This window comes from Grammomys surdaster, unplaced genomic scaffold (genome assembly GCF_004785775.1).
Source record: "Grammomys surdaster isolate TR1022 unplaced genomic scaffold, NIH_TR_1.0 141, whole genome shotgun sequence".
Lineage (NCBI taxonomy): Eukaryota > Metazoa > Chordata > Mammalia > Rodentia > Muridae > Grammomys > Grammomys surdaster.
The window spans coordinates 5936323-5961141 of NW_021604599.1; the positions used below are offsets into that span (position 1 = coordinate 5936323).

Sequence of the window (24819 nt, forward strand, 5' to 3'; positions counted from 1 at the left end):
GAGAGAGAGAGAGAGAGAGAGAGAGAGAGAGAGACCTCCAAGACCCACACTCCAAATAGTAAGTGTGTGAAAATCATACCAGAAAGATACATACTTATTTGGTCATTCAAAGCAGATATACAGACCATATCTGCTCTTTTAGAATCCTATATTCCTCTCTCCAAAAGCAGATGTTAGAGACTTAGCATCCTCCTGAGAACGTTCTTTCTCGTGAGGACATGAGGACATGGGACTCTGCAATCCCCATGCACAGCAGAGGATCTGAACTCGTGAGCACACTGTTTTCTGAGGCTGGTGATTCCCATCACCCATTGCTGAGTGTTCAGAAGAAAGGCATCATTACCTTGGCACAGGCTATGTACCTCCTTACCTCTAGAAAGTATCCTGAAATACTCCTTATGTCCACTACTAACTTGACATTTGAAACCATCTCAAGGTGAATATGTGTTTCCTAACTATTGACTAGAGAAAGGACACATGTGACACAGTATCAATGGTGACACCAAGACACTGATGTCAGATCATTCAGAAGTACCTCCTAGAAATGGGGAGCTACAGGTCACTCACTGGCTGGTGGCCTGGGGCTCCTGTCACTTGGTCGGAGTGCATCTCTTACCAGCTGTCAGGAGATGTCTGCAGCTGTCAACATCTGGGTGGCATGGGCTACCTAAACCTCCCATTTTATCTTAACCTTACACTCCCAGGCTCTTCCTCAGAAAGAAAAATCTTGTAACAGATCATTTATGGACCTGTTCACTCCAGTAAGAAGCAGCAAGAGGGAGAGAGGAGCTGGGAGATATTATCATGCCACAAAGTATTTGCTTTTTAATGGTTATGTTTCTCTAAATGAAATTTTTATTGTTTTCTAAAAGCAGTAAATGTTCATGGTATATTAATTTAGAAAGCAAAGATCCAAAAAATCCAGAAGGAAAATGACCATTGCCTTAAAATCCCAATCAGTTGTTAGGCAGGCTGTGTCATCGGCTGCTTGGCATCCATCTGGGGCACACTGCACTCCAGCCCTGTGTTCTGATCCAAAGCAGACTTAATGACTGTACTAGCCAGACTCAAGCAAAGGATACAAATATCATTTAATCTTTTTATTTGTACTAATCAATCATTGCATAATTAACCTAACAAATACCTTTATTATTCCTTAAATCCTAGTGAAAGTGCCCAAGATTCTCATCTTATGTTCTAAACATGTTACTTATTCCTTCCAAGGAAAAGCAAAATATGCTTTCCTTTGAGTAACCAGCGTATCCAAGAATTCAAAACTAGGAGTCATGTTTAAAGAGATGTCCAGGCAGTCATTGAAGTCTTTAGACTTGCCCATGTTGCCTTTTCTAGCTCAGGTCCTCGATGCCTAACTTCTAATGGACTCCAAGGCTTAGAAGGGTACACAAGTTCTTGGGCAGTTAGCTCTCACTACAGACCACTTGGGGATAAGAAAGTATCTTTCCCAAAGCAAGCCATCTTCAAAGTTCTCACTCAAAGAACTCCTCTAATCTAATGATAGCTTCTCTTTTCTTGGTTCCAAATGAACTTAGGATTTGTCAACATTTCTCACCAGCCAGGAATCCTCAAGAGATGACAGTGAGGTCGATAGGCACAAACCTTCAGAGCCTACCCAAATACTTAACCCCAGTCATCACCTGAGAACAAACCCAAGAGCAATGGACAGAAGACACTGGGGACTGAGCTCACATTCACGAGGAGAAGCTTCTGCTTCTGTTAACTTTGAACCCCACAGAGTGAAAGATGTCCACATACCTCTTCCTCATAGTCAGATTCACTCTCTTCACTGTCAGATCTGGGTGCAACTTCGTAACTAGGGAAGAGGAGGAGAGGAGGAGGCTGATCTTAAGGCATCCTTGACTTAACTGCAACATCCTACTTGCAGATGACAAATGTGCACATGAAGCTGGTCTCAGCAAAGGCTCCCTGCTTTGTTTGGGAATTTTATAAGGACCACCACACCCACCCCTCGTCAAAGATGCTCCAAGAGTCCCAGCAATTGTTTCAAAACCATACCCAGGATTCATCTCCAGCCAGGCGTCCAACTGACTTGCTTTGGGGGCTTCCGGTCCAAAGAGGACCTTGCCAGTTTCTGTGTGTGTCACTTTGACAGGCAGGTCACTCATCTGGCTACTTTCATCTATTGGCTAGAAAGAACAAAAAGAAATTAAGTTAGCCTTGGATGGTAGGAGGCTCTCTCAATTCTACACTGGGTATTTTTCAGGCTTTTTGCTTGGCCAGTATCTGAACTGTTTTCTGCATTTCATCTTTTCAGGATCTAATATGTCTTTTCGAGTAGGGGAAAGATCACTTCCCATTAAAAAATCTGAAGTAGATATGATGACACATGCCTGGGAAACTAGCACCCTGAATGCTGAGGGAGAGGGGTCACAAGTTAAAGGCTAGCCTAGGCTATACACTGAGACCCTGTCTCAAAAAACTGGAGCTGTGGCTCAATAGTATAACACTTGACTAATGTGCGTAAGTTCCTGAATTTGATCCTCAACAAAAAAACTGAGTACATTGGCCTCCCTGGCACTTAAGGTACAGGTATAAGGCCTTGCTTTTTCTAAACTGGCTGGGCTTGCCAAGACTCTGAGTTAGAAGACAGAGAAGGTCAAGGAAGCTGGGGTGCAGGTGTCCTGATAGACAGCCAACTCATGTTGGCAGCAATGCAAGTGAAGTGTCACTGGGCTATGGCAAGCCCCCAATTTTTCCAAATAGCAGGCATGACTTTACTGGACCAGCTGGACAGGATGACATAGAATTAGCTTAGAGCCCTAGGACAGGTTCTCCAGGTACTCTTTATCCTGTTACGCACTGAACAGGCCTAACCCAAAAGTGCAAAATTTGAAACTTCCTGACCATGGACATGATGGAACAAGTGGAGAATTCCGTAACTGGTCAATGGGAAGGGCCATCTACAGTTAGTTCAAACCCAAGTATACTAAAATAATGCATAACATCACCCTCAAATTATGGATTAAAGCCTATGTGAAAAAAATCATGAAGATGTGTATGAAACATAAATATAGTATATGCTTAGACCTAGGTCCTATCTTCAAGTTATTACATATATATATATGTATATATACATATATATATGTGTGTGTGTGTATGTGTGTGTACACATATGTATAAAGAGAAAGATGTCATATACATGTATATATATATATATATGTATGTATATGTGTGCATATATATATATATATATATATACATATACATATACATACATACAGTGTGTGTGGAGATATATATATATATATATATTTTCACTCCAAAGTCTAAGTCCAAACCCACAGTGAAACACTCACTCACTCACTTCTGGCTACAAGCATTTCAGACGAGGACACTTGCCCTGTAATATATTCTGTTCTTACTTCAGGCAAATGGATCTGATACAGGTCATTTAGAACTAATAGTTCCACGATCCTTCACCTAACACTCCCCAGAGAACGATTCTTGCAAGCTGTGGTTTTGGATAGAACAACAAAATATAGCCTATGTCACCTACTATAAAACAATGTGTTTTATTTGAAGCTAACCCACCAGAATTGAGTTTACTTCAACCATTGGAGCTGTGTGTATGATGACAAACAAACACACAAAAAGAAAAAGATCCTGCTTGTCTGAAACCTGAAGAATTGACTAAGACAAACATGAAGTTTATTTTTAGACTTTACCAAAAAGGAAAAAAAAAAAAACTTTTCCAGAAAATTTGAGTACATGAAGCTGCAGAGGTTGTAGATAACGTGCCCCAGAGAACAGGGTGCCTTGGAGGGGCTGGAAATGAAGCCACCAATGCAAATAGATGCTACTAATTGTTGGGTGACCGACTTCTAGGAGCAGGGCCCTGGGTAAAACATTTGGAAACGCTTCATTTGTGTGTGCATTCTGCTCTCTACTTCCTGAAGAGTAGGAAAATGGACTGTTTAGGCAATTTGTTATTTCAAACAACTTGCCCTAAATTACTCTTAATTAGTTTTCTGGTCAAATAAATACATGCAACACTATTGGCGCAATTAGGATTGCCATGTAATTTATTCTAATTAAGTAAAAAAAAATGATAAGGAAAAACAGTAGGCTGATGTTACCATCTATATCTTGGGGAAAAAATAACACCCCCCCCCCCAAAACCCCAAACCCCAGTAGTTCTTTCCTCCTACTCCCTCAACGAAGCACCATCAAAATCAGAGCCAATATTAGTCACTATTCACAAAGAGCTTTAACAGAAAAGGCTTGCCCCAGCCTGTCAGTTTTCCTCACTCTTACGTGTGCTAGAGCAATCATTCTGAGCAGCAACACTTTGCATGGCAACATGATTCTTCCTCATTAATGTAAAAGGTCATCTGCACACTCCAGAGAGAAAGGGGGATCCAGCACTTGTGACCATTTCCATGGGAAAAAAAAGTCCTACCTTGTTATCGTGGGCTATTATCATACAGCCTGTTTTATTGCTAATGTCGCACCTCAGAGAAAATTGGAAATCACTGTGGGTGGAATTAGAACTCTGGCAAAAGCACAGAATGAGTCCAGAAGAGAAATAAGAACATTATTTCAAAACAAACTGAGCAAGATGCCCACTTCGCAAACTTCAGCAAACGGAACTCACATTCATTAACATTAAAGATTAAAAAGACATATATGTCACAGGTCCAAGATCAGGAGCTAATTTCCACACAAGAGAAGGGATGCGAGAACTAGAAGGTGTTCAGTTACCCTGGGGGCCATCTTCTCAGGGAAGGCTGGGGTGCAGAAAGCCGATGGTGCTTCTAAGTGCTCCCACACAGCACTCTACCCAGTAACAACTCGTCTACAATTTCTTACATATCAACTTTTATCCTGATCTTTTCTTCCCTTGTGATGGCTTAGAGTGGTTAGCCAACATCCATTTTCAAGAGGTTTCTGCATCTGGCCACAGGTCCTCACGTGGAACACATGTGCCTAGTAATTCTAGAAGGAAACACACAACCCCACACCCCACCCATAAAGGTCATTTAAAACAAACCCTTTGGCTATGCACCTCTTCATTGTATGACTGGACAGATCTTTCAGGTTTTCAGGGAAAAAAAAATCCAATAAATAAATAATTGCTTCCACAGAACTCAGGACAATATCAAAAGTCCTAGGATATATAATTAAGGACAATGCTTCTGTAGCTACATGTACACTCTGCATTATAAGCCTACAGAAATACTGAAAGAAAATCCAGGATATGTGAACTGTCTGGTTTATGTATGTATTTTACCGATTTCAAATTAGTAATTAACTAAGGGGAAAATAGGCCATATTTTATGCTTCTGTATTATGTACTTGCCAAATGTAATCCCAGAATCACTTTAGCCTCTTACACCTTCTACAAAAGGTATAATATATGTATATCTGTATATAGCATGATACATAAGAAATTCTATCAGCTGATCAATAATCTTGAGAGAGTTTTATTCTAAGTTTCTACTACAGTTTGAAGGAAGATGTTTCTCTTAACTCCATCATTGTGTGTGTGTGCACACGCTCATTCATGTGTATGAATGCAGGCGTGTGTGGAAGACAGAAAACACTCTTGTCAGACCTTGCCTTTCACCTTGTTTGGGGAAAGGTCTCATATTGTTTACCACTAAGAGTTTCAGGCTAGCTGGTCCACAAGCTTCTAGGGGTCGCCCTGATTTTGTCTCCAGTCTCTCTCCCTGTATAAACACTGGGGTTACAGATGGATGCTACCACGGGCAGGTTCACATGGGTTCTATAGATCCTAACTTGGATTCTAACAGTGAGAGTTCTCCCAACTATGCTATATCCCCACCAATGTACTGAGGTTGTTTGTTTGTTTGTTTGTTACTTTAAAATGGATTATCTAAGGGGCTGGAGAGAGAGCTCCACAGATCAGGGCACTTGCTGCTCATGTAAAAGACTCAGTTTGACTCAAACCATCCACATCCAGAGACTCACAATAGTCTGTAACTCCAGCTCCAGGCCACAGTCACCCTCTTCCAGGCTCTGTGAGCACACACATAAACATGCAAGTGGCTATACACGCAGAGACTCACATACATTCCCATGAATAGAACTTTTTTTTAAATAAAAACCGAGTGGCTCAGAGAAAGTAAAGTTAGTATCCACAAAGAACAGTGCCACAGGGGATGACTGACACCGGCCCTTACCTCTCCATCTGGTCCCAGGGCAGGCTCCCCTCCCTCTGCATTCTCTTCAGCCTTCTGCAAAACAAAAAAGTCAAGTGTTATGTACACATCAAAAATACAGGGCAGGAATTATTTCAGGGCAGCCCCCCATAAGTAATTTTCAATTGCTATGTGTTGTCCTCACAGACAGCACAAGAGCTAATGTCTTCCATCTTTGTTTCTCTTTGCTGAGACAAAACAGGCACAGCATTAGCAACTTGTAGAGAGTCACTCAAAGTCAGATATGATTCAAGGCCCGCACACTAGAGATCTGTGTGGATTGCATCGTTAGAGCTTAAGACACGGCACCATCCAGACAGAAGGCAGAATCAGAAACATTTTCTCGTGTTTGCACTGAAGACAAATCCTGACATAATTAGTTTGACTTTCCTATTCCCTAAGCTAGTTTTCATCAGCAATGAAGAACAGCATTCTAAAGACGTCCGTCAACCGAAAGCTCTGAACCGCTCCTCAGTCATAAAAAACACAAAACAAAACAAAATTCTCTGAGTTCCCTGGGTGCTTTCCATTCTACCTAATTGGCTTTCATAATATATAGTATTTCCATGGCGTGTATGTGGGGAAATTGATGTGTATCTACTGCGCTCTCATGAAAAATCCCATCACCAACTATTGTTTAAATATTGCAGTGCCTCCGCACATTAGCCTTTCTGTGCCTCAAAGACTAGGGAACGAGAAACTAGGACAATGCCACGTTAAACATAGACCTGAGTCCGTCTGTAATATGTACAAAATAGTCAAAATGTCTTTCATTTATTTACAACACCTGTCTAACAGGTAACATATTTTCTATGTACAGAATCTCTATTTTAAAATCATTACTAAAAGCCATACTACCTCCATGCAATAAAACCTGGGAGAGAAAAGCTGCAGTTACTTACTGTACCAAGACATTGAGGAAAACAAGCTTTCTATCCCAGGACTCTAATTAATTGAAAAATATAGACAATAATACATAATCGATATTAACTTTCCTTTTTCTTAAGACAGTCATACTATTAATACTTTTATCTTCTATGAAACTATTCTCTTAACAAAGCAATGATACAGAAACTGTTGAATGTTTAAAATCTAGCTGAAATCCTATAAATGTATGACTTTTTAAAGTTCTCTTCAATGTAATTTATAATTTTCTAACCAAATATACTCTCTGTGACCCTTTCACATGTGTGCACATATGCAGGCGCGAGTGCACACGCACACACACACACACACACACACACACAGAAGAAGGGAGGGAAGGAGGGAGAGAGACAAACAGGCAGGCAGGCAGACAGATACAGACAGAGACATAGACACAAACAGACAGACAGGAGGTGAGGTGATAAAGTCTAAACAAAAGAGTTTTTACCAAAGATTAGGAAAATAAAGGCTCCTATGCTTAGATCTGCCCAAGACGTGTATTTCTGTATTGCTATCTAGATGAACAAGTATGCACTGACTCAAGAAGACTGATACAGGAACTCACACCCACGACTCCCCACCTAGCATGGGGAGACATTCCAGCAATGACAGAAACCTTGTGTTCAGGAAAGAAGGTGGCCTGCTACCAGCCACTGACGGGTCCATTTTTGGAATTCTCAAGCACTATACTCCAGAGATGGTTTTAATTAATGAGAGAAAGTCAATTAATCCCACCATTCTTTCCATACAGACCAGAAATAAGCTACAGATTTGGCCAACAAAGAGAATCAAATGAGACAATGAAAAAGCCAATTTAAAATAGCTAGCAAGTGGAACTGGATCACCATTTCAATGAATAGCACATTAAAAAGCTTGAAGCACCATAAATGAATAGAATCTAAACTACTCCACAAGCATATTCTCTTATGAATATACTATGAGTTAGCCAGAGCATTATCTAAAACCTGCCTCATAATCAAACCCTTTGATTAAAGACTCCTAAACTATCTTTTAAAAAAAAAAAAAGCCATTAGACGTCAAGATGCAAAGTGCTATCGTAAGTCCACCTACCCCTTGGTTCCGGGACTAGATAAGTTGCATGTGAATAACATCTCTGACTGCACAAGAGACCTTAGCTGTGTAACCCAGAACAAATCAGCTTCATTTTATCTTAGTTTAGAACTGGATCACTGTTTCAACCTGCACAATCCTGAGCTCCCGTGGTATAAGACAAACACACTTCCATAGTTCAGGATCATGAATGATGGTAGGTCAGGAGCTATTGTTATGCTTATAATTAAGACAGGCTATGGTACTATCTGAACACTACTTCCTGAAGCTACATGGTCAGGGGCTTCTATGAGTTCATAGGGTGTCCAGCACTTAGGAATCACCAAATGAGTATTTAGCAGACAAATAAACAAAGCATCATTGTGAACAATGCATTTCACTTAGGATCCACTCAGTGAATAATTCATATTATTGTTGTTGTTATTGGTCATTATTTTTATTACTATTATTGTTATCATCATTGCAATTGGGAGCCAAAATATCTTTCAAGTCACAAAACAGTTAAGAACACCCAGACATATGATTCATCATTGAACTAGGGTCTTTTGTCACCTCTGTCACACCCACCCTGTCCTTGGACCCAGTTCTGCCACATGATTATAAGACATGAAAGCCAGGTGGCAGTCTAGTCTACAGAGAGGGTCGCCAACCCCTTGTGTCCTGTCCTGGGCTTCTGGTGTCTATGGACATTCTTTCAGAAATCCATGTTCTCCCACCAAACTCAAGTCAATACAGAAAAGAAATCCAAAAACTCTTTCCCCCTTTTTACTAGATACCCAAGAGAATGTGACTTTTGCATCTTTAGGCCCCAGGTGAGAGAGCTTGGTGTATGTGGCACAGTTGACCATATACCCACCGCCTGAGAAATGTTCTCACACAGTGGTCTGTGTCAGGGAACCACCAACACATGCTCTAATACCACTGGCTGGTGCCTGCACTTAACCTCATTGATTGAAACAAAAGATCAAGCTAAAATGCTGTAGTCTATTCATTAAGCAGGGCCAAAGGCACCCTGTACTGACTGCCCCCTAACAAAACACTGCAAACGAATTATACTCATGTGGGGATGAAAGCAAAATAAACCTGCTCATGGCAGGGGATGTGTGTGATACAAATTACTCTTAACTAAAGGTTACTCATTACAAAAAAAGAGTACTAAAACTCAAACGGATCTGGGGTCAAAATTTCAAAGGCCAAATGTCAACCGACATTCTCCACTTCGGAATGTTCACAGACAAAGCAGATGACGCATCTTCCACTCAAAGGCTTATAAAATGAACAATGGAGCAACCAGAGGAAGGACTTCAAGAAACAGAAAAATCCCATGTCAGCTAAAATCAAGAAGACAGACTTCAATGGGGACAGTCTGTTTAGATTACAACATGGAGGCTGCCTTGTTTAGTAGAAAAACAGCTTTGTGTCAAGTATTTTACAGCCTATATTATAAAAGGATCCATTTTGCCCCCAGCAGGTATTACCACAGTATACTGGCAAAATGTCCAAACATGTGGGTACCTTAAGGGCTCATTCTGCTTTTCTGGAAATGAAGCTTCCAGGAACCACTTGGTTTATTTTTACTGTCATTTAAGTGGGCCTCTGAGCATGGAGACCGGTGCTCATGCAGTTAAAAAAAAAATGCCCAGGAATATCAAACTAGCAGTCATTTGAACATCGCCTGGGTCCTGTCCTACAGAAAAAGCCAATTTGAACATTTGACTCAGGCAACTGGTCAAGCCAGTTAAACAGGACTTGGATTCAAACTGGTTTCACCCATTTTCCACAATGAACTGATCAAACGAATCTAATCGCGGAGACAGAGTGCTCCCAGCTCCCCAGACAGCTGTGCTCACACCCACGTGTGCAAAACTGACCAAGCAGCTTCCTTTCACCTATGGAGCCTTGGAAGGAAAAGCTGCAATAAACTATTGACTAGGGCCGGGCGGTGGTGGCGCACGCCTTTAATCCCAGCACTTGGGAGGCAGAGGCAGGTGGATTTCTGAGTTCGAGGCCAGCCTGGTCTACAGAGTGAGTTCCAGGACAGCCAGGGCTACACAGAGAAACCCTGTCTCGAAAAACCAAAAAAAAAAAAACAAAACAAAACAAAAAAAAAAAAACTATTGACTAGGAAAAACAGAAGAGATCAAATAATTGGACTCTGCGAGCAACTTGAATTTACAACAAATGTCTCAAGGACATTATTATCTATCACACCAGCTGGCTTTGGGTGGTTGTGTTTAATATCTAAAAAGGTTTAAAAAATCACATTTCCAATCACTGTATTGAATAATGCACCACGTCAGGAAAGTTCTCCCTTCAATGTACAAGAGCCTTGAGCTGTACTTATAAAAGTGGAAGGGAGGTAGGTAGGGGGAAAGAAAAGTGAATAAAAAGACTTGTAAAAATAGATTATATTGAGGCCACTCAGATTCAGAAAGGTGAAAACTGCCATGTCTTCTCTCACACAGCAATCCTTACTTCGAACACGAATGAAGAGCGTGTAAACACACACATGATAACTGGGCTAGGCCAGGACACTACATAGATGGAGAGAGAAGGACAAAAGGCCTTGAGACGGACACAGAGTGCAAAGGAACGTACACCACATAGAAACACAAGGGGGGTGGATCTGGGACAAGGAGAAGGAGGACAGGAAAAAAGCAGGGACCAGGAAGAAACAAGACCAAATCTTGCATGAGAAACACCATAGTAAGTGTAATGTTCTGTAAAAATAAACAATCAGTAAACAATAAAACAAGATAAGCCAAGCCCATGTCGAAAGCACCACCTAGCAGTTCTGTGCACGGGCTAAGTGTATGCCCATTAATCTCACGAGTTTTCAAGACATATCAAAACCCTACACCCAATCATGCATTTCCACCAGTATACAACCCAAGAGGTTGGAGGGATAGCTTTAAAGTTTTGCCAGCTGTCAAAGAGTTATAGATGCTGAAGCAAGACAACTGAACTAAGTACTCCAGGCCTCTGGCAAGAGCTCCTAGCCACAGCTTACACAGACACTGCACCTAAAGCACTAGGAGAAATTATCACCAGAAAGCTCTCTAAAGTAGAGTCCACGCAAATGAGAAAAATCCCCTCTGTAGGAGCTGCTGGTAAGCCTCTTGGTAAGCAGGGTCTACCAAAATAATACATCCTCACTTCCTTTCTACATGTTCCAACAGCCAAAGAACCTACCACTGCCCTAAAAGATTTCCTCTTACACACAACTGATCCTCAGTTAGGAAGAAAAAGAAAATTAGTTGGCCCTGCTGGAAATCCTAGTACTTAGGAGTTAAAGATCAACGTCATTCCTGGTTATTGCAAGGCCAGCCTAGACCACATGTGACCTTTTCATTTAAAAAAAAAAAAATTAAACAGAAAAAGAAGTGATCAATTTACTCAACATCACAAAATATACAATCAAGATAAAAATGGTCTTTAAAAAGTGTGTGTGTGTGTGTGTGTGTGTGTGTGTGTGTGTGTGGCCATGTGCCACCACACACATGTGGAGGTCAGAGAACAATCTATAGGAATCAGTTTTCTCCTTCTACCATGTGGATGTTGGAAATCAAACTTAGGTCAGTCTTTGGGCTGGGAAGCAAGGGCCTTAACCTGCCCCATCTCCCAGGCCTTATTTTCAAAACCAAACAATCAGATGGGGAAACCACAAGTATCTCAACATCATTTATCACAAAATTGCTTGATGTGGCAACCAATATTTACTGAGTATTACTGTGTGCCAGCAAGGGATCCAAATGCTTTCGATAAAGTTCCTCCATGAGGCTCACATCAGACCTGGAGGGCAGAAAGTATTTCTATCCCTTTGTCTTGCTTAGCTTTTATTGCCTACTTGACATAACTTCGCTGGGAAGAGTTGAGGGACTGCACTGACAAGACTGAGGTCACTATCTGTGAGAGACTTTCTTGGTTGATGTGGGAAGGCCTAACCCGCTACAGGTGTTACCATACCTTATCAGGTGGGTCTGGGCTGTATAAGGAAGCTAGCTGAGTGTGAACCAGTGAACATGAGGGCGTCCCTCCTCAATCTGTGCCTCCAGTCTCTTGCTTAGAGTTTCTGCCCTAACTTCCTTCAATGGTGGGGTGTCACCTGGATGTGTTAAGTTGAAATAACCCTTCCCTCCCCTTAGCTGTATTTGGTCATGGTGTTTATCACAGTAACAGGAATCAAAACAGAACCAACCCTTTGGTGGATAATGGACAGAATACTCTATAATACATCTTTTAGTGACACATCTATAAGAGACTAATAGCAAATTAGTATGTAAATATTTTCTTATGCAGCCCTGAATTTAAAAGGCTGCATGCTATCATGACAAGGAGGACAGTGCCATGTGCAAACCTGTTTGTATATGCTTGTTGGTTTTATCTGGCCCCATCCATCCCCCCTCCCCTACTTTGTAGCCACCTGTAGACATCTGAGAACACCTTGGTGGAACAGAGAACACGCTGAAGGTCATGCTGAATGCTCAAAGCAGCATTCACCCCAAAACACAGGGCTTGCTTTCCCATAACACACTATAGCTCAATATTTAACACTTATTTCTCCTCTGACCTGTACGTGCAGACATAGAATTGAGTTTTTTTTTTCCTCTTCCATTTCAAGGCCAATAAAGAAAAAACAGGCTGAGAATGAGAAGATTCTAAGTAATTTATAAACATACATTGCATAGAAATGCACCAAATGGGGAAGAGAATTGAATTATCAGGGTCAAGACAGGTTACAGGAACCAACCCCACTAATTCATGAACAACACTAAACAGCAAATTCTCCAAGAACAGCAAAGGCTCCTTTATGCTGGATGATTAAAATAGAAAGAATAGAAGAAAAAAGCAACTCTATATTAGTTTAACACTGAACGTAGAGAGTAATCCTTATCCAATCAAACCTCAAGGCCAGGGATGCTCCCCATCCTTTGCCTGCATCTTTACTGCAACCAGCTCAGGGCTATTATTTCACTAAGTCATGAAGGTTTTCTCGAAACAAGGAACACATTGACGCCTTAATTTTCAAGATTGTAAACAGGGACAGCATATTATCTGAGGCTATGGGGAAATACTGTGGGGGTGGGGGTGCACAGTCTGCATCTGACAGTAGGAAGACCCTGCGGGGGAGTGGTTACAGTCTATAGCTTACAATGGGGAGATACTGGGGACATGCAGTCTGCAGTTTATAGTGGGAAAATGCTGGCTAGGGGCAGTCTGAAGCCTGAAGCACTGATATTCCCTCCACCACAGAGAAGCTGGAACGGGTGACTCTCAGGTGTTCGTTCTGATGGAAGGGGGAACTACAAGTAGCACCAAGGGTCAAATAACCAGCTTTTAAATGCATCACCTTCCTTTGTAGTTCAATAAAGAAACATTTGGAACTGGTTACTTTATGCTGAGCGGTCTTAAAGTCCAGTGAAAGAAACGGAGTCCAGGAAGGATGAGGAAGAGCCTGTTTCTTCCCTTCCCCTCCCCTCCCCTCCCCTCCCCTCCCATCTTTCCTTTCCCCTGTATGCATCCCACTTCCCTTGGAGTGATAGTCTAAAAAGGAAACAAAGTCCCACCTCCTTCCTTAGATAAAGGCAAGGGGTGTTGGGTGCTGGCTGTCCTAAGAACATACAAGTGGATGGCTGGAAATAAACACTCTTTGCATTGATCATAGGACAGTCACCAGGAGGAAGTGCTCAGAGCTTTCGGTGAACAACTATGGCTCTACTATCAGCTATTTCTCTGCTAGGTATCCGGGCCTCGCCTCCTGTCTGATTTCCAGTTTTCCTTATCATTCACCACAGCCAAAGCTCTTACTTCAGGTACACGATTAACTAACATTGGGGTCACTTCTTTCTTCGCCAGCACAGGCCTGAGGCTCCTAAGAGCCAGCGAATGGCCACGTGCAATACAAAGGAGGACTATTTGCATGGAGCCCCCCCTCCCATCTGCAGGTCTGACAGAATAAGCAGAACCCTGAGAAAAATGGCAACAGAGCCGTGCTCTGCACACAGCAAAGATGCAGGCATCATTGTCAACAGGCCATCATTTCTTTGCCTGTGGTGACGTGAGTATCTGACTCCACAGCAGGAATCTATTAATTATAAAATAGAAGCTCCAATCTGGGCCATTAGCTTTTAATCACAAGGAGATAGAAGGAACTCTAATGCTGAAGATGCTAACAGTGACAACCGCTGCTGAGCACAGCCCCAGACCAGGGAAAACCAGGACTGTCCCAGGATGGGGGTCTGCGTATGGAACACCCTGGCATTGTATCTGTTTGCCTGTGTGCCCTCTTATGGGCCCTGAAAGTTATCTTTCAAAATCCTGAGTTGGGAGCTAGAGTTCTGCAAGGTCTATAATGCTATACTTGACAAGAAAATGAGATCCTCCTCAGCAATAAAATGTCTAAATCCAAACGCAGAGTCATCCCTCCCCCAACTTCACAGTAAGATGAGCTATCGCCTAAGAAGAAAATCAGGTACCAGAAGGCGCCTTCTCCATCATGTATTCCTCCCCCTTAATTACAAAACAGGTATGAGAACTCGCAAGCCATGAAATTAATTATTATTATTTTTTTTTGAAAAACGTTCCGTTCAATTATTCAGTGTGGAGATTAACTGATGAAATGCTCCCAAGCCTCCATTTTCACAGGTCTAATGAACGTTTTCTGTTGATGTTTGTACCTGGCCTAATCAGACGTGCTTAGGAAAACAAAATGCAGCTGCCTGCGCCTCAGTATCCACCAGACAATGGTTCTAGGAGACCAACATCTCTGGAGACCAAAGTCTGAAGATGCACAGGTTTCTTGGGCAAATGTCACAGCGTTCCCACGTCACCTCCCTGTGTCTTCCTGCATACTTTAGTGACCACATGATTCCTTGTGACATGCATGCGACCTAAATGCCGTGCTGTTAGGCTGTTTGGGATGCAGCCCAAGGAAAGTGTCTGTGTCTTTTCAACACAGAGAATATATCTTTCATTTAGGATGCTGAACCTTCTATCTGTGGGATGCCTTCTGGACACTCCAAAGTCCAAAAGAATCCAGATTTTCTGGTCCATATTCAGCCAGTTACTGAATGGAGACACATTACCTGCAGGGCAGAGATACTACGTCTTGTCCTTCACTTCTTTAGACAAGTAGGCAATATTTGACCCAAGATTGTTTTTTCTCTATAACTGGTAAAACTTGTATCAATACACTTACCTTGCTGTGACACCAGGACAGGAGAACTGAATGAAAACTTCTATCATTTTCATCTGTCCAAACAGACTAAAATATGTATCCAGAACATCCCATCTGTCTTCCCTTGGCTTGCTCCTGCCTGTACACTGCATTTTTTGTTAAATTTTTACTCCACTTTCTAACTCAGTAGTCCCTGTCACACCAGCATGAAACCTCTGCAGATGCTTATTTGTGCCTGTATTCTTTTTTTCTCCTAGGGCCTGTGTATACTTGGTTTAAAATGTTACACTGTATCAAACAGCAGAAATATAGACTATGCACTACCCCATTGCAATAATCTCTTTATGCCCTTGGCTCTGATACATTACCTACTTTTACACCATACTAATCTAGGTGACCACTGAAAGTCAGCAATCTACGCCTCCCATTAGTCAGAACTGGTTTTTATCAGAGAGCCACACTCATCTAAAACCAGTCTTTGGAGCTCACCTTCTTCCTCCTCCTCCTCTTCTTCTTCTCTTTGGCTGCTTGGGCCTGCTTGTGCTCCCAAACCAAGTTGGTCAGATTGGCGACGTATTCATCGGTCTGCTGCAATAGGTAGGCGAGGCGTCTGTCTTTCTTTTGGTCGATGAGCTTCCTGTAGCCCTCTTCATCTTCAGCCTGTTCAGGAAGGAGAGAAGGACAACCACATGATGCCCTGACACTCACAGCTGCCCTTCACACAGCTTTCTCCTGTCCACAACCTGAACCTGGCAGTGTCTGGGGCCAAGAGATTGTGAGTCAGGCTGCACGAGCTACCAGTGGTGTCTGCAAGTTGGCAAATATAGATGCACAACACCTTGGGCCCGTGACTCTAAAGTCAGTAGCAAAATTATTGCACAAAGATCCCCCGTGTGTGTGATATGACTAAGCCCCACTGTGTGTGTGATATGACTAAGCCCCACTGTGTGTGTGATACAACTAAGTACTGTGGGTCCACTCTTCCATCTTCTGCGCTTCTTGAACTATTCTGAATTAATGCAAAAATCGACACACTGATTCACAAGCCTGGACGTAAGTCAGTTAGCTCCTGAAATCTGGTACTCTTGAGTCATGAAACAAGGCCCATTACTTCCACTTCAATCTCCCATTAAGCAACATCATGAGAGCAAACGGAAGAAAACTCTTGATGTCTTCTGAGCCATTTAGAGAGCAACATCTTTTAAACATGTCCCAGTGAAAGAAAATCCCCAAATATTTCTCTAGGATGCCTGAATAAAAGGAGGACACCCGAGAGGCTCTAAGAGGTAATGCTATCCCAGAAGAGCTCGGAGACCCAGCTGTGGGGTGTCACTCCTGCACGTGTCGCGTGCCAGAGTGACAGCAGCAGCATCACTCAAGGTAGCTGCCGTCTGCGCCATGAATGAACATGGACTCAAATGCTATTATAACTCTAATTGCTTTTGGCTATGGTTGATCTCACTTGAAGAAAGAGTGATAAAAAAAACTTCGGTTTCTCTATTATCTGTATATTCCATCATTTAATTGCAAAAATTAATGATTTGCAAATGCCTAATTATTAGTGTCAAACCAATCTGTTGCTGGAATTCTGATACAGTTTTCCTTCAGTTGAATCAGACACATTTGCCTGTTGACTGCTCCGTTCCCTGCGCAAGAGTCTCCTTCACTAGGGCAACGACTTGACAGTATTCTCCAAAACAGAAATGGGAAGAGGGATGGAAAGGAGTAAGATTTTGGAATACTTCAAATGGTGCTTACTGTCTGGGCCCTCCAGATTAATGAAAGAAAACATCAAGTAGGATCCTGACAAGAGTGGCTTTAGGATTTCTAGGACTGTTTTTCTGAGTGAGGTTTATGCTGACCCACTCGGGAACTCTGTCTCACACAGAGCTTTGGGTCCCTTATCACCTTTACAGATTTGTTGTTTTCCTAAATTTCATGGTGTGCTTTGTCCAATTCCAGAAACACTCAGGCCAATGGTATTAACCCACTTGTTCTGTATCTGTATGCCCACTGAAAACTAACTATGCAAAAGTAATGGTGCCAAACAAGCCCTGGGACAACAGAGCTGGCACCCAAAAACCTTTCTAATCAACTTAAAAGTCAGTATTTAAGTTCGAGAATAAGCTTAGTCAATATATATAACTCGTAAAACTATGAATGTCAAGTTGGGGGAGGGGAGAGAATGAATATGAATCTTGGATTCAAAGACATGACGTTGTGATCTAGCCATTCAAAAAAGCTTAGCCACTTATCTCAAAATATATGTTTCAAGGACTACATGTGCTATTCTTCCATATGTGATTGTCAAACTCCTGCATGTCACAGTACGTACCTTTGTTTGAGAGGCTATGTAAATAGATGATGATAATAGCCTATGGTACAAAATGAGTATGTGTGTGTGTGTGCGTGCGTGTGTGTGTGTATGTGTATACACATATATGTGTACATACATATGTGTGTGTGTACATATACATACATATATCCACATATACATACATGTACATACATATGTGTGTGTTTGTCACAGCAGACTCCCTTCCTTGTCTTGATGTCTTGTGTCCCATTCTCAGTGCAGAACGATGCAAGCAGGGCATCTTCCCAGTCTCACATGGGGCCCCTTACCATCAGCCTCCGCATCCTCTCCTTCTCAATCCGCTCCGTCTCCTTCTTCTGCTCCCTTTCGGTGTTAGCATGCCAAGTCGCCACTGCTTTGGATAGCTTCTGGATCTTCCCAGCCACAGACCGGTGATACTCCTTAAAATCTTTTGCATGTTGCAAAATACTGTTCAGGTATTCCTAAAGGATACACAAGAGGGAGAAAGGGATGCTTTGGGTACACACTCCGCAGTGGCGTACCCACGCACCTGATGATGCGATGATGATGCAGTGTACCCTGACATCATTCAAGGACCACAATCTACTGATGATGGGGGCCCTGCCTAGAGCCTCTACAGTACAGGGATGTGGGATAATGTGACTGACTGTAAGCCTAGAAAACAGTGGCTGCCTTCACTCCTGGGTGAGGATGGACAAAATTGGGAAAAGCAGAGACTGACTGGGCTATGGGCTACGGGGAAGAAAAGACTTCCCTCATCTGTATATTGTAAGCCTAAGAAAAGAGACACTCCCTTCACCACCAGGGTGTGGTCATCTGAACCGGAAAGAGCAAGGACAAAGGACGACCTATAAAAACATCTATGAAAAAATGTACAATACATTCTTCTGTCACCCTGAAATAAACATGAGGGTTCTGGGCATTTCCAGTGAAAACCACATTTCTTCTGCCCTGACTTTAAATTTAGAACTGTGATGCAAAATAAGTTTATACAAAGCTGAAATCTCCATATGTAATTCAAATTCACTTTTCACAAGGAGGGAAAATACATACCCTCCTTACACTAGAATCCGTATTTTTTTTTTAAAGGAAACTAAGGCACTAAATTAAACACAATAAAACAATCATGAGACAAAAAATCAAATCCTACATCAAATATTTTTAATGTCCTAGAAAGGAATGCTTTTGAATATCTGCTCCTGTGACTCCTCCAACTGGGCCCTTCAAAGAGTACAGAAACACTGGAGTTACAGAAAAATAACTTTCCTGCTGGGGGCTGGAAAGATGGCTCAGAACTTATGTGCACTTGTTCATCTTATACAAGGCCCAGGTTCGAGTCCCAGCACCAACACTGTTGATCAAAACCATCTGTAACTCCAGTTCCAGGGATATCCAGGCTTATTCTGGCTTATTCTGGGGGCATCAGGCATGTATGTGGCATAAAACCATATATGCAAGCAAAACATCCAAATCACTTTCTGACCTTGTTTCCTTTTCCAGATTATCTCGCCTCAGAATTTTGCTCTAGGAAACTCACTCATGGCCAACTTCATCAGCTTTCCACAGAATTCTGAGTATCATGTCTGCTATGGGCTAACGACGCTCTAGTTTAGTAGTTCCCAACCTTCCTAATCCTGTGACCCTTTAATAATTCCTCATGCTGTGGTGACCCCAACCATACAATTATTTGCATTGCTACTTCATAACTACTTTTGCTACTGTTATGAATTATAATGTAAATATCTGTGTTTTCTGATGGTTTTAGGCAGGCTCTGTAAAAGGGTCATTCAACCCCCACAGGGCAAGTAGAGAAACACTGCCCCAGTTCATAAGCCCCTCACATAATATGATCAGGAAATAGATGGACCCGTTAGAAAGAGAACCCAAAGAGCTTTCTTCTTTCTGTCCCCTGCCTTGTGAGAGCACAAGAAGTTGGCCACCTGCAGCCTGGAAGAAGTTATCACCCCAAGGTGACCATGTTGCTATGCAGACTTGGCCTCCAGATCTCTGGAGAAACAAACTGCTATTGTTGATGCACTACCCAGTCTGGTATTTTGTTAGAGCAACCTCCACTGACCAAACTGATTGGGTTTCAAGAAAGCTGGGTCCCCAGCCTTATCTGTCTACAGCCCGTGAGCAGGTCACTCATTGTCTGTCTTGACCTAATGTGACACTAACTAGCATCATTTGCTGAGAAGGGAGCCTCCTCCATTAAGGTACTGCCTCCCTCTGGCCAGTGAACTTGTTTGTGGGACTTTTTCTTGATGGATGTGGGAGGGCTTAACTCATTATGGGTGGGGTCACCCTGGGCAGCTGGTCCTGGTTTGTATAAGACAGCAAATGAGCAAGTTCTAGAACAAGTCAGTAAGCAGTGTTCTGTGGTCTCTACTTCAGTTTCTGCCATGGCTTCCGCCAGCAATAAACTATAAGCTACAAGTCAAATAAATCCTTTCCTCTCCAGGTTGTTTTGTCAGTGTTTTATCACAGCAACTAAAAGCAAAGCAGGGTACTTTCCTATCCCTAAATGATGCATCTGTATTATATAAACTCCAAGTCACCTTTCTCTTCTATGATCCACTGCCACCCCCTTTCTCTTGCACCAACTTTGCAAACATCCTGACCCTGACCACTGACCCCACAGGCCACCTCTGACCCAGAAGAATATGCAAAGGTCTAAGGACCTGGTGCTTCTGGCGGCGTTTCCTCTCCTGCTCTATCTTCTGCTGCTTCTCCAGTTTCTCTGTCATGCGTGCCTCTCGAAGGGTCTGGCGCTTGCTCCGTTTGTACGCTTTGGAGTTGAGGGCCGTCTCCAGGGTGGTGTCCCTTCGCATGCAGGCAACCACCTCCTGTCTCAGCTTTCAGGAGGAGAGTGGTGGTTAGAGAATCCCCCAAACACAAGCCAGGCTCTGAACCCTGAGCTCCTAGAATTTCAACTCAATGGAACAGAAAGAGGATTTGATGCAAGTTTCTCAATCCAGTTGCAGTTGGTCAATTACTAAAAGCAAGAACTGGAAATTATAGCAATTTTATATGGTAATTTTAAGGACAATCTAAACCTTCTTTCCACATAATTCACATATAAAACAATTATACAATTATAAAAGTAAAAAAAAAATGAGAATGCTATGCTAGGTTTGAAATAAAGTTATTCACTCCGTTTAATTATTGTAATGGCATTGCTCAGTCAGTAAGGCTTTTAATTTTTCTAATTGCCATACTACCATTCTCTTGCTGATCAACAAGAAGAACAAGAGAGTTGTCATCCATTCATGTTCCAAATAACAACAGTAACTCCAACAAAGTAAATTCACAGCTTCAAATAAATAATAAAAAATATCTGTCTGGGTTTTCTTCCTCTCCAAAAATGATATTCTTTAGTTTTGAAATTTTATATTGTGCTATGGACTTGTTTTAGATTATAATCATATAACAATATAACCGTATTACATATTATATGCTGGTAGGCAGTGGGAACATGGGGGTCCACATTACAATGATCTTTCCACTGAACCTGAAATTAGCATCAGTCACATCTATCCAGGAAACTTTGTAGATAACAGATTTTCCAGGAAACTTTGTAGATAACAGACAATATCAAACAGAAGCTAAGGATCAGCAGGTGAGAGATTCATGTCTCAAACTTGAGAACACATGCCACTAACACTCATTTCCTAAACCTGTGTCCAAAACTGCATTCACTTCTATGAAGAAGGGTCCTCTAATTAAGATGCAGTCGAACCTGGAGTCATTTTCTTTTCGTCCTTCGTTTTAAATGATTTGTGCTCTCTCAAAACGCTAGCCTGGTAGCCGCCCCCTCCCACACACGCGCGCGCACACACACACACACCAGACTCCCTTCCATCATGTGACACCCAGGAAGTCAAATGTGAACTCTGTTCATAGACGGTAGCAAAAGAGGTGGCTTTGCAATTTCAGTCAGATCCTCCAACAGACTGAATTCCATACTTCCAGACTGTGCTTACTCATTAGCAGTTCATTCTGCATGCCCCACACTTTAGGACAACCCATCTGACAGAAGAGGGCCTCCTTGTCCCCCTGGGCTTAGATAGGCAATCTGTGGATGTGGGACCAGCACCCTCTGACAAAACTCAGCCAAGGGAAAATTAGCTCTACTTCATTCCATTACACACCTACTAATTCAGAAATCAGAAAATAGATCATTATGCCCGATCTCAATAGTGAGTTCTAGGAGACAGGAACTCCTTCTTAGTCAACCTGTAACTCTGACATGGCCAAGCACCTCCAAGTTAAGTTTTGTTGAATAATTAAGGTACAAGACATTGGGAGGTTTTTGTTTGTTTGTTTGTTTGTTTGTTTCTACAAACACGGGCTAGTGATTAGGAACGAGACTATCATATTTTCTATTTCTGGAATCATGGCTACCTTTGTACATTTGGGTTTACCAGAAATACAATCTACCACCTCTGTGGTTTTCCTTGGAGTCATGAAGACAAGACACAAATCTCCACAATCTGTTGTCATGGTTTTCATCCACGGTACCAGAGTCCAATAACTGATTTTGTACATTACAGAACATACAGAAGGGGGAAGGAATAATAAGCAATTCATACTCATTACTCTCAGCCATGAGCTGTCGGTCTGAAGACGCTCGATCTCACTGAGTTCCTAGCTTTATAACAATATCAAGTAGACTGGGGGAAGCTCACAGGTCACACCTTGGGAACAATCACATTGATTTCCCACATCATGGGTTCACTGGGGAAAAGGTATTACCTGACGTTGGAAGTTGAGTAAGCGAAGTGCTTTCAGTTCCACGGTTGCTTTGGTTCGTAAATCTGGTGGCAAGGAGCCAGGCAGACTTTCCAGTTCTTGTATCCTATGAGCTATACGAGCCTGGAGTCTAGAAGGAAATACGAAAGAGGGGGTGGGGGCGGGTGGAGATCTGCATTACAACTTCGTCCTCTGTGATCAACAATGCCTTAACCTTGGGTTCACGGTAAATTATAGTCCACATACTGACAGCCGATTTCTGACACTCAACTAAATTTTCTTTTTGTAAAAAAAAAAAATGTTTGCAGTTATTTATTTATTGGAGAAGGGGATGCACATACCATAGTGCATGTATGGACAAAAAAAGGACAGCTTATAAACATAAGTTCTCACATGCATTTCAGGATTCAAGACAATGGACACCTTTACCTGCCCAGCTATCTCAATGGAGCCCCAATGGGGTTTTCAAAAGCTAATCAAGAAAAGGGCCTCTTTAAATTCCTGAATATAAATGCTTCACAGTACCCAACACACTGTGAACTTCTCTGTAGCTTCTCTCTAAGACAGGGAAAGGAACTTCATACTACATCAAAAGGGAGGAGAGACAGAGGGGTGGAGGGGATCAGAAGTCCCTGCCTGCTCTCAACACGGAGAGAATGCAGAGGCAGTCTGGCTAGCTGCCCAACTCCCAGCCTGCCATTGTACAAGGCCAAGGCCACGGTTCTTCCTTCTGTGCTGAGACAACAGTGACTCCAGTCGCCAAAGCTGGGTGGCAAACTCAGCTTTAGGAACTGAGGCCACAGGAGTCAGCCAGCTGAGACATTCCGAGAGCCCTGCCAACCACAGCCACTTCCTCTGCTCGGTGCTTGTTTGAGGAAAGAAGGCAAGCTGGGCATTTGCAAAAATCAGGGGGCCGCAGTGAAGAGTACTTCCTGAAAAGGATGCTGGGGACTCAGTTTAGACACCGTCGAAAATATAATTTTAAGTACTTCCTCCTAATGAAAGGCAAACTACAGAATACAAGACATTTCTCCTCAGCCTCTGGTTGCTATGGTTGGGCACATATATGCCAGTTTCAAGCCTTCCTTTTAAAAATACACACCACTGAAATCTAGTTTTAGAATAAGCCCCTCCCCCGGGTTTGGGATAAAACTGTTTGAGAATAGGATTAAAAAGAGATGCTAATAAGAGTAGTACTGAGTTAACCTAGTAAGTTCTACTGGCACTAAGTGCATTTAATGAGCAATTTTTAATTCCCAACGCACGCACGCATGCATGCACACACACATAAACACACATGCAAGTGCACACAGAAACAAACATAAATAAATGCTGCAGTGGCCCCATGTTACTAATGAGAAAACTGAAGAAACACATTGACATCACAGAGCCAGACATGGAGGAATCCAAAACCCAAACCTACATTATATGGATTATTGTTATCCGAATGGTATTCCCCAACTATCTATGTAGCCCCAAGTGTCCAAATAGGAAAACAAAGCTACATCTAAACACTGAACATATGAAGAGAAAACAAAACACTTAAGGGGGGGGGGCGGAATAAAAAACTAAAACAAGTTTTTAACCTTTAAAACCACTTTGCTTTATAGTCTTGCTATCAAGGCCACAGTAAAGGGAGTTAGCTATTAGAGCAACAGAAGACGGAATCACCTACAGTTGTATTTCACTACTTCCATGGTTCTAGACTCTGTATCTTCTTTCCTTACTTGAGTATCCTGGAACTTAAACTTCCCTGTGTATTCTGGTTTGGGATGGCACAGTGGGTTAGTCACTGAACTCACGGGATGGTGGCTTCTGCCTCTATCTTCCAAAGGATAGGCTCTAGGACAAAGTGTGACCACAGGACACTTGGGGTGACTGTGCTGAGACAAACCCTCACTGAACTGGGTGGGAAGTTGAAGGGAAAAGAGGAAAGTGAGAAGGCCAGGAGTTGGGGGCTTACAGTAATAGAGTGTAGGTGCCAGGGTTGCTGCAGCAGGTAGGAGCTGGGGGTACATGTCTTCCTGTTGCTTCGCCCTATCATGGCTGCTTCTCCAAAGGAGAGGTGATTTATTAGTGCATCTCAAGAATATCTCTCTCTCTCCCTCTCCCTCTCTCTTCTCTCAGAAGAAAGGCATGAAGAACAAAGTACAAACTCAAGAGAAGAGTGGGAGATTTTACAGCAAAATGATATGCGCTTGTGGTGGCACACAAGGCACTCAGGGTGGGTGGCAAAGATTCGAGGGTGGGGTGGGGTGGGGTGGGGTGGGGGAGGGGTGACCGACAACTCCTATCTCTGTTGTCGCACTTAATAGAAATCTTCATTTTAAATAATGCTCCTCTCCTTGGACAATTTC

General features: G+C 42.4%; 1 protein-coding gene across 5 annotated transcripts in view; it reads right to left on the reverse strand.

Moving 5' to 3' along the window:
• The window catches only part of Smarca2 (SWI/SNF related, matrix associated, actin dependent regulator of chromatin, subfamily a, member 2), a 166726-nt gene that overhangs the window by 102896 nt on the left and 39011 nt on the right, over positions 1–24819 (reverse strand). For all 5 annotated transcript variants that reach the window (XM_028764074.1, XM_028764072.1, XM_028764073.1 and 2 more), the window contains exons 6-12: positions 22466–22592; positions 20392–20565; positions 17998–18171; positions 15862–16032; positions 6183–6236; positions 2035–2165; positions 1774–1831 (exon numbers count right to left, since the gene is read on the reverse strand). In XM_028764074.1, coding sequence (XP_028619907.1) covers positions 1774–1831; positions 2035–2165; positions 6183–6236; positions 15862–16032; positions 17998–18171; positions 20392–20565; positions 22466–22592 — 889 coding nt within the window. The remainder of the gene's footprint in view (positions 1–1773; positions 1832–2034; positions 2166–6182; positions 6237–15861; positions 16033–17997; positions 18172–20391; positions 20566–22465; positions 22593–24819) is intronic.